Source organism: Charadrius vociferus, unplaced genomic scaffold (genome assembly GCF_000708025.1).
Source record: "Charadrius vociferus isolate BGI_N301 unplaced genomic scaffold, ASM70802v2 scaffold1413, whole genome shotgun sequence".
Taxonomy (NCBI): domain Eukaryota; kingdom Metazoa; phylum Chordata; class Aves; order Charadriiformes; family Charadriidae; genus Charadrius; species Charadrius vociferus.
This window is the reverse complement of record NW_009647827.1, coordinates 762,855-779,310: the sequence shown is the minus strand read 5'-3', so window position 1 is coordinate 779,310 and position 16,456 is coordinate 762,855. Positions and strand designations below refer to the sequence as shown.

The 16,456-nt window shown below is 40.4% G+C and overlaps 1 protein-coding gene across 1 annotated transcript in view; it reads right to left on the bottom strand.

The window, feature by feature from the left end:
• The window catches only part of TTC12 (tetratricopeptide repeat domain 12), a 24,964-nt gene that overhangs the window by 1,896 nt on the left and 6,612 nt on the right, over window positions 1-16,456 (bottom strand). The window contains exons 2-19 of the mRNA XM_009882478.1: window positions 15,875-16,020; window positions 15,249-15,279; window positions 14,602-14,679; window positions 13,993-14,114; window positions 13,144-13,203; window positions 12,104-12,175; window positions 10,896-10,956; window positions 10,410-10,598; window positions 9,761-9,830; window positions 8,566-8,654; window positions 7,280-7,448; window positions 5,572-5,664; window positions 5,304-5,367; window positions 4,173-4,307; window positions 3,520-3,621; window positions 2,711-2,779; window positions 1,778-1,879; window positions 797-896 (exon numbers count right to left, since the gene is read on the bottom strand). Coding sequence (XP_009880780.1) covers window positions 797-896; window positions 1,778-1,879; window positions 2,711-2,779; window positions 3,520-3,621; window positions 4,173-4,307; window positions 5,304-5,367; window positions 5,572-5,664; window positions 7,280-7,448; window positions 8,566-8,654; window positions 9,761-9,830; window positions 10,410-10,598; window positions 10,896-10,956; window positions 12,104-12,175; window positions 13,144-13,203; window positions 13,993-14,114; window positions 14,602-14,679; window positions 15,249-15,279; window positions 15,875-16,020 — 1,752 coding nt within the window. The remainder of the gene's footprint in view (window positions 1-796; window positions 897-1,777; window positions 1,880-2,710; window positions 2,780-3,519; window positions 3,622-4,172; window positions 4,308-5,303; window positions 5,368-5,571; window positions 5,665-7,279; window positions 7,449-8,565; window positions 8,655-9,760; window positions 9,831-10,409; window positions 10,599-10,895; window positions 10,957-12,103; window positions 12,176-13,143; window positions 13,204-13,992; window positions 14,115-14,601; window positions 14,680-15,248; window positions 15,280-15,874; window positions 16,021-16,456) is intronic.

The following is a 16,456-nucleotide window of genomic DNA, read 5'->3' as shown; positions in this document are numbered from 1 at the left end:
AAGAGTGAGAGGGAAGTTTTCTCCCTGATTTGAGGAAATGAAAGCTTTATCTGATGACAGTGAAACTAAAATGGGGTGTACAAAAGGAAGATGATGCTCTGAAAGGCTTTTAATGAGTGGAAAACCTTAGGGTTGAAGTTGAACTACAGGAGCTGACAGTTTCTTGACAGGTTCAACCATTTAGATATCACTTAAATATTCTCTGTTGTAGTTACATTAGCATTAATTGAACCTGGATTTAAAGCAATCTAAGTAGTGTTATACCACACGACTAGAGCAAATATACTCAAAAATATCCTAAGACACCTGGTCTGATATCACGACTCTGTCTCCACACCTATTTCCGTTTAATCCCAGGCCAAATATCCACATGTAAACTGAAGGAAAATGTCAACAGCCTCAGCCTCTGGAAATCAGGTGTCTAAACGAAGTTTATTATTTTAGCCACTACTTTCAGGAAATACAACCTAATTCAGTTACAGTTCATAAGCACTTTTTCCAAGATATACATACTTCTGGTGCTGAAAAAGCTTATCAAGCTATTTTCCTAAAGTGCAGTTTCTCTAACTGAGGGTCATTATCCGATGTGCCTGTTTCCATCCACGCAGAGAGCTAAGGCTCATTAAACGCTATTTCAAGAGGCAAAAGGGCACATTACTCAGAAAACACAGCTAGAGTGTCGCAAGGGTAAAATTCAGTGTTCAGTTCTGTTCTAGAGTGGAAGAAAGTAACTGGACGATACTGAGATTACATCTCTGCATTCAGTCTCTAGTAGAGTAGTGAAGTTGTCACTTACTTTTATCTGACTTCACTAGATCTTCTTGAGCTTGTCTATTACTTCTGGTGCAGATGGAAAGGGTCCTTATACTGTAATTGGATGTGATCTGTCCTCCAGCCTAGATTTGATTAGAATAAAGCATACATTAACAAGCATGCAGTTCATACCCCAACTTACTCAAGGTTACAGAATAGCTTAGGGCACCACGGAGATAGTTAGCTATTGCTTATGCCTAAACTCAAATACCAAGCTAAGACCTTTGTAGAGTGTATCTCTCCAGATAAACACAGGCTGAAACTGACAGAAGAACCATCTCTCACCTGCCAACAAGGAACATACAAAACTCCCTGAATCTCTGGAGCCCAGTTCCTTTCAAACTATTAACTCCTCTGACACTTGTGACTTACAAGAGTCCAGCTGAGTGCCACAACCTTTTTCTGGACTAGTTTTATCTGCATCATAGCAAATCTGTAGAATATGCATCAGGCTGGGTGGATACACATTCTGCTAAATACATCGATATACAGCAAAGCAGTGTCTACAAATTTACATATGCATATATTAGGGGAAAATTACTCCCAAGCTTGATTCGGCACTCGCTGATCAGTGAAAAGCAATGGAGCCCTTTCCAGTGGTCCAAATTAGATCGCACCAATTTTAAGCTTTAACCCTCCAACTGGGCCTGCAGTAGTGGAATCTTGAATTTGCAGGTCTTCGCAAGTAGAGCTGTGCACAGCCATCTGGCTCACACGGAAACAACTGAAAAACGTGGGCTATGAACCAGACTAAGGCGGCAGTCTAGTCTCCAAACTGGCCACCTAGCTTGAAATGCAACTTAGGAGCACTGTTACAATGGACAACACAGATGCGGACACATGCAGCCAGAGTAACTGCACAGGCCTTTCTCCTAGGGAAAGCAGGCTAAACACAGGAGCAACTATAGTTTTCTTAAGGGACAATACATGCAGAAATAATGTGAATTTTGTTAAATTAATTTACTTTCAAGAATTTGATCATTTTCTTCACCACCCCTCCTTTCACTACTTCTTCTACCGCGGAGGAGGACACTGGCAGGATGCGACTTAGCACTCCAATGGCTCTCTAAGTAGAAAACAGTGAGAGAGAGGAAAAAAAAGTTCATTTGTCCCAACAACTTTAAAGGGGCTTCCAAATTATTTTGTTTTTGCAGGTGGCAGAATAAAACCAAAGTAATTAAAGTGATAAAAGGAGAAAAATTTTAGAAATATATTGAAGAACGTCTTTAGGACATGGCTTTTTTATTGCTTACTGGAAACTGAACTCAGCACAGTTTTTAAAGTCTCAGTGTAGAGAGAGGTAAGACCAGACCGAGATCAGGACAACTCCCTGTATGTTTATTTATTGAAACAAATCGCTAGTAGAAACCAGCCCAGCAGTGCTGGTATTGAGTCAAGTAAAACAGACCAGAACAATTCCTGCGAGTTCAGAGAGGTGAACGGACTTTGAGTCCACATCTGCTACTATCCATTTGCCTTGAGTAACAGCTATCTGTGGCAGTTACACATCATTAACAGGAGTACAATCTCCTAGGAATGATTCACTTACAAGAATTGTAAAAAGCAACAGCTGCTAAACACCCAAATTGTTCTTGCTCCTTTGCTCCTAAATTGATTTCTTTAAGAGTTTCGTATTGAAAACCATCCTAAGGATGAAATGATTTGTAACAGCTTCTATTAAGTAGATTTCAAGAGAACACCGAGAACCTCTTGCAAGAGACAATACAAAAACCTGAATAATCTAAGTGTTATGTTATTTCTTTACTACTAATAATTATGAATGTTGTAGGCTTCAAAGCCTAACGTGGAGACTTGCACAGGGCAGCAGTTTGCACCAAAGCGTTCAGATCAGGTCAGTTAATAGAATCTTTCATTAGCCCCTAGATATCCCACTTACTGTCACAATCCTTCCATCCTTTTCCCGGAGGAGAGACATGCACCTGCCACTTATGTCCACAGCAAAGTGCTGAAACAACAATGTGAAAAACTCAGGTCCAGCTGATTGGTGGGAAGAGTTAGAGCAGAAATGGGTTAATACACAAAGTACAACAAAGAATCCAACGGAGATCAGGGCACACGTGGTGGTAAGTTACTAACATTTTGGCACCCAGATGTAGCTTCAGAAATTCTTTCTTGACGGAATCCTTAGTTTTAAATAGTTTTGGAATGTGCCAAGCATCTAAGAATACCCCATAATTGGAGACTGATGCCAAACAAAACATTTATGCCACTATGGAAAGGTACTATATGCGCTTTACACTTTTTCTCATAAATGCGTGTATATAGATGGTGGTGGTAGAGGACAAAATTTTGTAAATTTTTTCAATCTTTAGCTTACTTAAATTGTCAAGTACCCTTAACGATAACCTTAAACACCAATAAAAGTTAAAAGTTAACTGAACACCGGCAAAATCCAAGGCTGGCAGCTTTTAAGTGCTTCAGTATGCTTGATGTGGAAGAGGGCTCCAAATCCATCTAACGCAGTCAAGTTCTTTTTCCCTGTACAGACTGGAAGGTTCACAATACTCCACGGTCGTTGCCTCACCTGTTCTGTTCGGATGTTCTGGTACAACTTCAGTCACTTGTATTAGGCCCACTTACAGTGACAAGGAAGGAGGATGCTCTAACTGCTCAAGCAATTCCGAATCTCTAAGGAAGCCATTATAAGAAGAACCCTACCAAACAATGTTCACAGATCTTGTATACCTGGATGATCACGTTCGATTCAAGCAGTAAGTTCATCATTAGGCCCAGCACTGCAAACAAGCACTCCTGGTATTTGGGTGTGCTGACATCGAAGCATTCATCCTGTGCACAAAGGAGAGAAAAGTGCAATTGATTCAGAGGTTCAGAACATTCAATTCCTCAGTCTTCGCGTGCTTGCTTACATGGTGCCTCGGCGTTCCCCTGATGCACCATGAACTCAGAAGGAAGAAAGTGTCCTGTGAGCACCAGAGCTAATGATACCTTTTTGATACAGATTCATTCTTGCGTTGGTTTCACTTTGGTATCTAGAACTGCACACTCCAAACTTCTGATGTTTAGGTGGTTAAAGAGATCCTTTCCTACTCTCTGAAATCTTTAGTTTCGGAGGACTGAGTTCATACTGCATCCTTACCCTGAAAGGGGACACTTACAATAAGGGACGACTCGCTCTGCCCCACCCATCTATCGATCCACAACTTACAATGTTGGACAATGGACCGCTTTGAGACCTTTATCCGACTACCGGATTTGAAAGATCACAGTCAAGGGTTCAGAGCTACTAGTGAAGACAGACAGACAAGATCACACAAGTGCCACTTCCACAGGAGGCAGGGCTGAAAACACTATTCTATGGAGTCGTCGAGTTTCCTTACCACAAGCTTTAAGCAGGCCTGCCAGCACTCTTTGCACTCGGCCATCTGCATTCGAATGGCTACATCCCCACACAGATTCCCCATGATGCCAATGCAACGGGCCAGGGCTGCCTGGTTCACCAGCTTGGCAGAGGTCTAAAAACAGAAGAGTGGAATAACAAATTAACAACAAATAACAAGGAAATAACAAACAGGTCTTCCTATCCCTCTGGCAATAGAAAATGGGATTCCAGAATCTCTCTCACCTATGTTAAATCCCAACTGTCCAAAGTTTGCAAGTCACCATTGTCTTCACAATGAATCTCCTGATGACACTTCAAAGAATCTTGGGAAAAAGTGACTGGATTCTGTGGTCCCTAAGCTCAGACTGTGAGTATTTCCTGCTATCACTTACTTAAGTCACAGAACAGAACAGCCTCTGCTGCAGTTGTAATTCCAGCAAGGTATATTCAAAGGAGAGAGCAACAAGCGATGTAAAAATGCTGTAATTATTGCATTGTCTCGGTGCTTGTTTGGAGAAGTGGAAGTATTATACTTTCCAGCTGTATCTGCCGTTCTGCAACAGAACCAATCTTCCCTATCATCTTCCCTCTTCCTGAGGATAGGTTTCTGTACCAACAGTATTGTACGCTTGCGGTTTAAATAAATGATAACCAGGAAAGGGATCTGAACCACTAACCATCTTTACCTTGTGATCTAATGTCATCTCTTAATTCTGATTTCTCAGATTAGAAAGAAACAGAAAAAGCCGCTATCCAAGATACAACCAGTTGTTGACAGTGGATTAAAGTCACATTAAGAAGAGCGTAACAAAGCTGAGGGTGAAATCTTGGCCTCAAAGGCTACCAATGGGAACCTGCAACCAAGTCCAGAGCTTTTACTGAATATAAAACTAGTAATGTGCAGAAACAAAGCACTAAGTACTGGAAACTGAGAACGTTTCCCCGAGAAAAGCATGTAACAAAACTTGATTTCTTAGGCCTACAGAACTAGAGACACAGTAACTACTGTAGTTCTACCCACAGAGGGGTTCTATCTAGGAAAAACTGGCTGTAAAACTGGAAAGAGTCACATCATAAGACATATTACGCAAAAGTAAATCAGAAATATAGAAACCGAGATCTTTCATACCAGCAACTGGGTGAATAAAGGTAGAACATCTGTGGAAAGCAGGGCACGAGACTGGATTTTGAACCTGTTGGGGGATAAAGCAAGGCATATTTAGACACTTACAGCTTTAGTCACAGATAAAGGCAACACAACAGCAACAAATAGACAAGGTAAACATCAGTCAGCGATGTACCCTCACGGCAAAGAAGGCCAAGAACCTCCATCACTAGCTTATATAGTACAATTCAAAGCAGAACTTCATAAAAATGAATGAAGAAATGCAAGTTACCTTTCCTCTACATTTAAATCAGATAGTATGTTCATGGCACTGCTAGCCCTGGCATCGCTGCTGTTCACAAAGGTCATCAGAATCTGCAGCCATCTGTTATTAAAAAAATAAATTATGTCAGCTTTGGTTTAATGATTAGAGATCAAAATTGTATTTTAATTGCACCAATACAATTTATGATCTTAGACTCCTTAGAGTTCTGACCAAGCTGGATATATTAGGCCCTCCAAACATACTCAGTCACCTAACTGCCATTAGAACAACGTTTTGGCACTAGATTCTCTCAAAATACTGTCTCTCTTTGCATAAGTAGAATGATTTTAACCCATGTACCAATTTCTGTCAGCATTAGAACATTTCATCAGCATGTAAGCTTCACAGACATTTGAAACTAAGCTGCTTTGCTGCTGGCAAACATCTTAGGGACAGACAAGTAGAGTGTAACAGTCAAGACCGAGAACACCATCAGCACAGCCTGGTACTGAACAGCTTCAGCAGACTGTAAAGGCCTGCAGGGAAAGTCAGTGTTGATGCTTGCATGGCTTAAAAGGACCTGCTGAGCAAACCCAACAGTCATTGGAGGGGTTTAACTAAAAAGCTTTATAGTAACAAAGAAAAATTTATCTCCTGGCTGCACAAAAAGAGCATCATACCATTCACCTTTTGAGCTTTTGGAATAGCGTGCGCTTGCAGCTGTGAGAGATTTGAACTGCATACAGTTCACAGGACTTCAGATTGTGAACCCATAAGCTCTGCCGAACAATAAGTCGCCTGAAGACATGTGCTGGGGTTTCCACCTGCTCCTCTACTGACCTGAAATTCTCATCTCCAACTTTGTAGCACACTAAAAGAACCTAGAGTCTCATGTCTTTTTGATGGTGAGCCCAAATGCTGAGAATATCAATATCTGCGACTTTACCTTCTGAACATCCTAACTCCTCTCAAGCAATCAGGCCCAGGATCTCTTTCAGAAGCTAACAGAAGATTTTTTTAGGCTCCTAATATTACTATGGCTTTGAAATATCATGTGCCTTTTTTAAGCATCCTCTCAGATGTGGCTCATTTCTTTACCCTTTCTTCCAAGGAAAAATGTCTCTGGATTAATGTTGTATATCATACAGTGAACAGTATAGAACTGTTGGAGAATCTTTTCTGTTCATCTGCTACTTCAAACCATGTAGTGCAAACTAGGAAATTAAAATTTCTCCTCTGCTTAACTCTAGAAGGAAATAGCGGGACAGTAGGATAAAGGTAATAGACTGTTGTTTTGTTCCCCACTCAGCAAGTCATAGCAACACTGAATAATCTTAAATACCAATCATCAAATGAGGAGAGAGTCGCAGCTTGAAATGATGAGCTATTGAGGGACAATAGTGTAAGCTTCTGATTGAGTGCTAAACAAACACACACTTAATGGTTTAAAAAATAAGGTAACCGTACCTCAAAATTACACGAACGTCCTCAAGAATAAGCCCTTTCTACTTAGTTTCACAGACATCTTCAGATACAAAGTTTATTGAAGTTTTCCCCCACACACCTAACTTTTACTTCTGCTTAACTAGGCCCACGTATCCCTCAATTGAGACGCCTCAATACCATTATGTTCCTTTCAGAAAGCCTGTCACCTCGGTGCTAGGGGAATGAGTTTTGAACATCCTTGAACCCAGGCATTAAGGAAATTTGTCCGAGGTATAGTAGCATGTATTACTTGGTTAGGTCCTGGTGCCTGACCAGCAGTCTCCTCCCGTTCTCATTCTCCGAGTAAAGAGAGATTAGTGCCAATGTCTCCTTTTGGATCTCCGGTACCCCAGAAGAAAGCAGTTTTGGCAGCTGTGCATTCACATCAGGGCAAGTCAATAGAAGACGCTGATTTTCTTCTGAAAAAAGAAAAGATTTAAAAGCAATGTCACCGACAATGGCATCCGCATTATTCTTATACTTACTTTTTATATTCTACGTTTACTACTTGTTTCCCCGCCAGGTGCTAAACTAAGAAGTTGAACGTCTTTATTTCATCCACTAATGTGCTCATTCACTCTGATGTGTTCATCTTGCCTAATACTTCTGCAGAGCAGTAGTAAGGCAGAACACCCACCAATCTTCCCTTGGCTCCATAGTTCAACACATACACTGGTGTTTGAATTTCTGCTCGCACTAGCAACGCACTAGCTCCTCAGGCACCAAACTTTTGTTCAAGCAAAGAGACACCAGAATCACGAGCATGAAGCCATTCCCACTTCATCAGCTGCCTGCAAACTGCTAGGGTCCAGGCTGTTCAGGCACAGTAGCACACTGCCCTGCCAGGCACAAACATGTAAGCTACACAAGCCTGCACGTTTGTCTGTATTTACTGCTAACTCCCTATAGGCGGAATATAAAACAGGTTTTCCCCTTGCCTTGCAGCATGAATATTCTCTTGGGCATCAGCTGGATCCTGTGATACACAAATCAACACAGACACTGCCACCAAGCATTCCGTATTCTCCTTGCGTGGCACTCTGTACCACTTCCCCACCCACCACCACCACAGCCCATTTCCCATCTAGGTGTATACTCCTTAGAAACAGAGACTAGGGCTACCTGCCCAATGGCTACTGACTGAACGCTAAAGGCATTCAGCCTTCTCTAATGGCACTTCTATAAAACTCCACTTTTTGCTGGTATAACTGCTTAAAAAAGACAAAAATATACAAATGATATTATCTTAACAGCAGCAGTCACAGGAAATTTACTTTCCACTCCTTCAGTAGGTTTGAAATGCTCACAGAAAGACTGGAAATTTCATCTCATGATGCACAGAACTGCCAAAATTGTGGTTGCTGCTAGCAGTATACCTCCAACGCCTGCATTTGACCTGCACAACTTGGTTTACAATAAGGTCTAGACCCAAGTGCTCAGGGAAAGTGATGTTCATGCCAAACAACAATTTGAGACACAGTAAGTGCCATATTAACAGCACATTAACAATGATTAATGTTGATTACATAGTTTTACCATTCCCAGTGCAGACAGCTTGCCAAAGGAAGAGAAGAGAAACTGACAGGTCCACTTCAGCAGTGTTTTTTCTTTCTGCACAGAAGCCCCTAAATTAGAAACATTAGTTTGTAAAAAGAGCAAAGGAGAGATCAACCAATTAGCTCTTTGGCTAGGGAAATCAGTGAAGCCCCACAGAGAGGACGATCTGCCACATGAACACTTAAGCTCTAAACCCAGTTCATCGGTTAAACGTTTTTAGGACTATCAGACTTGTTTTCCAGAAGATCTCCTCCGAGACCAGATTTGTGATCTACTAGCTCTACTCTGCCCTAAACACACACGGACCCTATACGAGCATTACACACAGCATTACAATACAGGTGATAAATTCAGTTCTGCTCTGAGATAGTTGTGAATAGCCGGGGCGTAACAACTTCCTGCAAATTTGGAAGTGCTTCATCTCTTAAGTCTATTTACAGCCAACACCCAAAATACTGACGAACCCTGAAGAAGTCTCTGTGCTGCAGTCCCATTGATAACCTTAAAGAATAGCTCTTCTGCCCTGTTCAACCACATCACGCTGTTCTGAACCAAGCCAATCGTGCAAAATTTTCAAACCGCATCTTTTGCACGTTTTACTTGTTTCCATTATCTGTCTGAACCTGACAAATACACATTCAGACAAGAAATCCCTCTAAAGACAAAGTTTATAAAGCAATACAGATTAATATTAATCAGATTTGTTTCTTGATTACTGAAATGCAATATACTGGCAGGGAAGAAAATAAAACAGCAGAAAATAGAGAGAAGAGTTTTGCAGGTTATATTAAAGAACTATATGGTCAAATATTTACCGATGGCAATTAATAGCATCAAGGAGTTTAGCCAGGTATATTTAAAGCAACATTTAATGCTTTCAGATTTTCTTTGATATTAATTTTTTTGCAAACCTGCTCTCACCATGAGAGATAGGATAACTGTACAGAAATAGAAGACAGAAGCAGAAATTCACTCATTCTGTTCACTGCATCTAAGAGAGCACTGTTTGTATAGAAGTCAGATATGTCCGTCCATTCAGACATTAAAATCTGTTATTACATTATCTTTTGATCATTTCATCTGCATTTCAAGAGGCGATTGTCTTTCCTGAAAACAATATTTTCATTTCCTCATGCTGTTAACACCCTACTGTTTTCCTTTGGAGAGCTCTTACCGTCTTACAATGTCGTTGTCTTTGAGGATACTGAATCCATTGTTTGTTCTAAATAAAGTTTGCTCAGTGCCTGAAAAGTTCAGAGAGAAACAAATCAGCTCTATGATCACCTGGCTGATGTATCATTGTGAAGGCAGACTCCTGCTCTCCTATAACACAGTGTTAAAAGAGAAGGTCACTGCATCAACAGCTTCGGGGAAAGAACATCGGTAAAAGAGGGGAAAAATTCCAAGAATGCTACTTGAAGCAGAAACAGCTTTGAAGCTGAAAACTACTCTAAGTCATGCCCGGTGCTGTAAAGAACAATTGATTTTAAGTTAAAGGCTTTTTAGGAAGACTGAAACATGACACTGGCTTTGCAAATCAATATGCTTTAACAAAGAATCACAAATATTTCAAAATAAACGAAATGCTTCTGAAGAGACCCAAATCTGTAAGAAGTCTTCACAGCTCAGCTACAACATCGCTCTAGTTCTAAAAAAGTGCATGTAAAAATCTACTGGTCATAAATTTTGAAATATCAAACACTGCTGATTTTCTGTTTTAAATATAGGAATAATTTTTCCGTTCCTTTAAAAGCTATTCCACTTGTATTCATCTACTTAGATTACATCTCCCATGATCAACCACCTTTGCATCAAATACTTACAGTCTTTCATGGCTCCTGTCAAAAGTCTGATCCCTCCTGTATAGTAGAGGATATTCTGGTCAGGCCTTTCAAGTTTCTGCAGCAGTTCTTTTACGGACAGAGCAGCAAGCTCTCCAGACTGAAGTTCCTTCATTGCTCTCTCTTCGTCTTTCATTCTTTTTTCCTCCAAGTTTACCTCATTCATACAATCTTGGAAATCAAAAGAAAACAAAGCATGTCAGTTAAATGTTTTGATTTGGTCAAGTTTCAAGTAGAAAAATGAAGTAAACTTCATGACAGAGAGTGCGCACTACCTTATACATACAGACATACAGAATGAGCCACGGCTCTGGTGAGTGGAACAGAGCTTCAAGAAGAAACAATCAGAAACAACAGCTACATGAAAAGACTCCATCAAAAGTTCTGAAGAGCAGAAGAGTGGTGTCCATTAAGTTCCATCTTGGTCAGAAAACAAGGGACAGGAGTGTAAAAATTTTCATGTCTTACCTTTAAATAGGCTCTCCTTTTGGGGATCAGTTTCTAAGATCTTCTCATAACACTGCCTGGACTTCAAAGAGAAAAGAATTAGGCCCTCAATTTAAAATGAAAATGCGAAGATGATAAAAACTATATCTTAGTCAGAGTCATCCAGTTTAAACTCAGAAGTTCTTGGGCCACAGTGTGAAAAAACAGTAATTGTGGAGACACGCAAGTCAAAACTTTCATAATGAAAAGTGCAAGTTGAATATTATTCTCAGTTCCTACATCTGCCTGCTATTTCAAATTAAAATGAAAATTTCAAGTACAAACCTAGGAATGTACTGGTAGGAAAAAAATATGCAGAATTAATTCTTTTGTTTGGCATGCATTTCACTGAGATCTTGGGGGGGAGGGGAGATATCACTCTCACTAGCATCTTTACTCTTAGTAGTTCACTGAACTTGAATTCCATAGATTTTTCTCATCCACGGGTGATGTCATCATTTCTTAGTTATATGCAGCAACAGTTTAATAACACCCAATGCACCGAGCAATTTAGGATTAAAAAATGAAATACATTTTACTCAATTGTCTCTTTGGAGGAAATGCAGTCCCTGCTAGTAGGCTGCAATCACAAGACTCTGCAGTACCTGACACGGATGCTGCTCCTTCCTTCTGATCCTTACCCAAGCTGAAATACGGCACTTCCAGCACTACCACTTCCCTGAGCACACACCGCTAATATCAGTCCTGAATCACTTCAACAGAAGTGCCAAACACAGGATTTTCTGCAGCATATACACAATCCTTGCAGACTCTCCGAACACTCACCCAGTCTAGAATGAAGCCTCACAGCACCAGAGCAAAGCTTGCTGTCTTGGTGTGTGACAGCCAAGCGGTGACAAATTCTCACCAGATAAACCATGTATACCAAACAGGAAATTCTCTCATTCTTTTGAGGTCGATTAGAGTAGAAATTGACACAGCTACACAGAAGCATCCTTCCACACGTTGTTCTAAAGGATACAAACTATTTAACTAATATGTGGAAAGAAAACTTGATTTTAGAATTATTAGTCTTTGCAAAGCACAGAAAACTTCACTCAAGTCTAAAGGCTCAACATACTTTCATTTGTCCAGTTCTTAGGATCACAAATTTCTCCCTCTCACCCACAACATCACGTCAAAAGCAGCACAAAACGTGGTCCCATGGCCACAAGATTTAGTCAACTTACCTCACTGTAGTGCTTAAGTGCCAGGTGAGCCTTCCCCATGATAAAATAGGCTTTAATACATTTTTCATTGCACTGTGTTAAAAAAGGAATTACGTGTTTAGAAATTTTAGTCTTTAAATATTTTTTCCAGCCTTCTGATTAATAGTTACAGCTGACTGCAGTAACTGTAAGCACAGAAGAGAATATTCATACCATCTACTAGAGGCATCTAAAGTTTATATGCTGAGTTATTACCTCCAGATACTAACTTTCCTTCCCTATACAAGGAACTCAGGCTTCGGTCTGGTTCAAAGTGAAAAGCAGCTGGTGCTCATATCCTTCCCAGAAAACTGCACTTCTGGCAATACAGACTGTCATACAATTAGGTAATGTTAAGGCGTGCATCAACAAGTCTATAACCACAGAACTTCCACAACAACAGAATTTCCGTATGTCTTTTGATTAGTTTTGCCAGGAATGAAATAAGCACTAATTTTCATTAGCTGTGCGTAAAAAAAAAAAAAATAAAGCTCAACAGTAAGAGATTAGGTAATCTATTCCAGTTCAATTATGTTTCAAAAATATTGATTTCCGTAAATGATGCTGCCAATATTATTAATAATCTGTTAATTGTGGGCATCACTGGTCACAAGCATCAGTGATGTAACACAACTGAATTTGAATTCAACTCTTGAGCATTTTAGATAATCTTTGCCTTTCCCAACAGATCTGATCTTTGTAAGCTTAAAGAATCCTTTTTCCCTTTTTAGAAGGATGGGGAAGATATTGTGTGCCAATGTGTGCAGTTAATAGCTTGTTATCACTTATAACAAACTTTTTAATTTAAAGCTCTGAAGAGCTAGGAAAGATTCTGCACACAGGCAGCGCTGAAATATTAACTGCTTTATACTGCTCAAGTTAAATCAGGATGCAGGCATCTGTGCACCACCACCACATTCTTTCATTTCCATTAGCAAGTTGTCTCCGTATCAGCAGTTACACAGAAACCCGCCTTCCAGGAGCACTTGACCTGATCATAAAAGACAGAATACTGAAGTTACCTTTAATGCCCATTCACAGTCATCAATGGCTTTTTCATACTCCTGCATCTTCAGGTAGGCCTGACATAAAATCAAGAGAGTCCAGGCAGAAGAATTAGAATACTTCAAACAACTTCCACTAACTATTATACAAACGTTAGCCAATTAAAAAAAAAAAAAAAAGACTGTCGATTTGCCTGGCCATTGATTTTGCAGGACAATTACCAGCTGTTTCCTAATTTGTCTTCCATCTCCTTGGAGTGCATAATTTAGAATAAATTTAATAAAAAAAAATCAATACGCACATATGGATTATACAAGGCAAGTGGAGAACGCAAAGCAAATGTTATTCAACAGTTATAAAAGTGATCCCTAAAAAATAATTTAAAAAAACCCAGTGCGTTTAAATAAAACTATGAACTAGAATGCTTTTTTTCCACTTATTCTGGGGGAGCAAAGGTTAACCTGTGCCACATCAAAGACGGAGGAGACATAAACGCTCTCTCAAGAAGGACTAGCCACAGCAGGACAAAAGCCTCCCAGGGATTCAAACCCATCAGATCAAGAGGGAAGAATTTACACCTCTAATGATCTTCTTTGGCAACTCTTTCATTAAGTTTGTAAAACGATTAAAACCTTTAGTCTGCACTGCCTCGCTGTTAACTTCTAGCCACAGTAAACAGAACTCATTAATTCCTGGCAGTGGAGGACAGCCAAGAAAAATTGCTTGCTCCCTTTTTTAAGCTCCTCTGTAATGCAATGTATGTCACCTTTTATGACATTTAGGCAATGGAACAATCCTTTTTGGGTTGTATCCTGGCAAAGTAACACTAAAAGCAGCCTAGTGGTAGCTCATTTCCACGTGCTGACCTGTGCTCTGTTTGTGTAAAGCTCCTGCTTGTCTTTCAGTTTTTCCAGACCTTCAGTGTATCTCTGAATGGCTATGACATAGTCTCCTTTCCTGAAGGCATCGTTTCCCTTCTCTTTCAGAGCTGCAAAAGAACATACAGGCATTTACACAAACATTTGTTTTTTATTTCCCCAAACGGGGATGGAGGAAACAGAGGCCATATTCTCCGGTTGCAATAATCATCAAAATTCCAGTCCAGCTCCACTGCAGCTGTCTTCATTAGCCATGATTTGCAGGGGGCTTCTGAGCTATTCAGTGCACATGATCCCCATCTCTCTTTCCGCGGGAAAACTGAGTGTTTCTCTTCGCCCAGCCCAGCTCTCAAATACTCTAACTCCCTCCCTCCATCCCAAACCCTTATCATAAAGAGGACAGTATGGAAAAGAACGGGTGGCGAACTCTGCAAGTATATAACCCTGTTATATACAGCTAACCAATGCTGTGTCTCAGATAACCGAAGCACTGTCTCAGTGTGCATAAGAATGGCAATAACAGAGTAGCTCGACAGCCTCTTAAATCAGCCTGGGTAGTTTGAGAAGACATTAGCTAGAAAAGCCTTTAGCAATTACCATTTGCTAAGCGTTCATTTCTCTTCCTTCGTTTAGCTCGTTCTTTTGCATCCTTTTCCAAAATTGCCAGAAAGCCATCTTTGAGCCAGGAGAGTTGGTGGCATTTCAGTTAGTTGGTGTTTTTTTTTTAAAAAGAAAAAAAGAAAAAAGAAAAAAAGGAGCAAGCTTTGCTAAAATCAATCTACAGCTTAAAAAAGTCATTTCTAAGGTATCTCTGAGTCATTTCTCTCCAAAGAAAATATTAAGGGGATATTTCGACAATTAAACTGGAACACGAATGACAAGCTATTACACGTAAAGACTGTGCTACCACTCAGGATTTGCATACCTGCCTTAAAGTATCTAATCTCTAGAGATAAACTTGTGTCCTTTTAAATTCAGAAAGCTAACTTTTTAAATGAGAGGACAGAATATGATAACAAGCTACACCAACAAGCTTCCTACCTATGAATAAGTACAGCCATACTGGTAAGACCCTTGAGTGTGTTCCTAGATCTGACTGAATTTTGACTAAAGTCACTAGAAAAGTTTGCTTTGCCTGTGGCAGTAGTGGAATTAGGTCGTGCAGGAAGTAACAGCAATCCTTACTCCATCTCTGCTAAAACAGATTGAAGAGATGCTAAATACTAGAGGGAGCACTGTCCTACCTGCATTCACTGCCTCTGCATTTGCCATGTCCTAAAAAAAGAGAAACACAGCACATGCATGTACACTACACATACAGACATTTTAGTACAACCCATAGCAGCAAAGGAACACTCGGTTAAGTTGTTCAAAGCCACAGGGCCTCTGAAATATCCAGACTGACACATACCGGGAAGATCAAAATGACACTTAACCAAAGGATGGTAAGGACTTAGTTATTTTTTACATTAACGATACAAATGGAAGCTTTCTGGTAATGAGGCACGTCACAGAACTCCAAATCCTACTGAAGGACTCAAAGCGTAATGAAATTAGCGAAGAGATTCTTGTGCCTTCAACTAGTTTTGCTCAAGTTCCTGAAGCGCAGGTAAAAGCTACAAGCTACGGCATCTCAGTGCTTATATACAACTTGGATAAACTCAATTCTGTGTTACAAGTAGTCTTAAGACAAAGACATCAAGTACCTCCCAATAAGATGACTAGTGAAAAAATAAAGTCACATTCAGAACATACTTGTAAGTGTTGTTCAAGATTTTTTTCTCCTGGGCAAGGACTACGAATTAGTATTATTTAAGAGACCTAAACTGCACACAGCTTTAACTTCAAAGGGAAAACCTCTTACAGAAGCGTGTGTGTTGATGACTGTTCTGTTCACCACAGTCTTGCTTTCTTCCTCCTTGCTATTTTCTTGATCATGGAGTCTTTTCTCTGTTTCAGCAACGGTTTTTTCCTTGACAGCTGGGTCTGTGGAGTTCAAGCCTTGCACTAACTCGGCTAAAACAGAAAAAAAAGATATACACTCAGGACTCCAAGTGACCCTGGAAGGACCAGGAGTTCAGTTAAGCCTCTGATGACATATGCTTTGAAGGCACTGTTGACCAGGATGGCCTTTACAAATAGCAACATTTACAAATACAACTTCACTTCACTTCCAAGAACTACTTAACGCTTCTGCATCATAAAAATTCCCAGGTTTAGAACGCAGCTCGCGGCACCTGCAAAGCCTCCCCGCACCTGAGCTCCTGAGGAGACCTCACACAACGCACACTCGGAACGAGAGGGCGGGGTGGGGGGGAGCACAACTTTTCCTCTTTCCCGTTCTTTTTCTGCCTTCCTTTTACCCGCCCCCCTTCCCAGTCAGCCCCCAGCACCCTTTCGGAAGAAAACAGGGATGTCCCGCTGACGCTTCCACCACCTCCCCGCGGGCGGC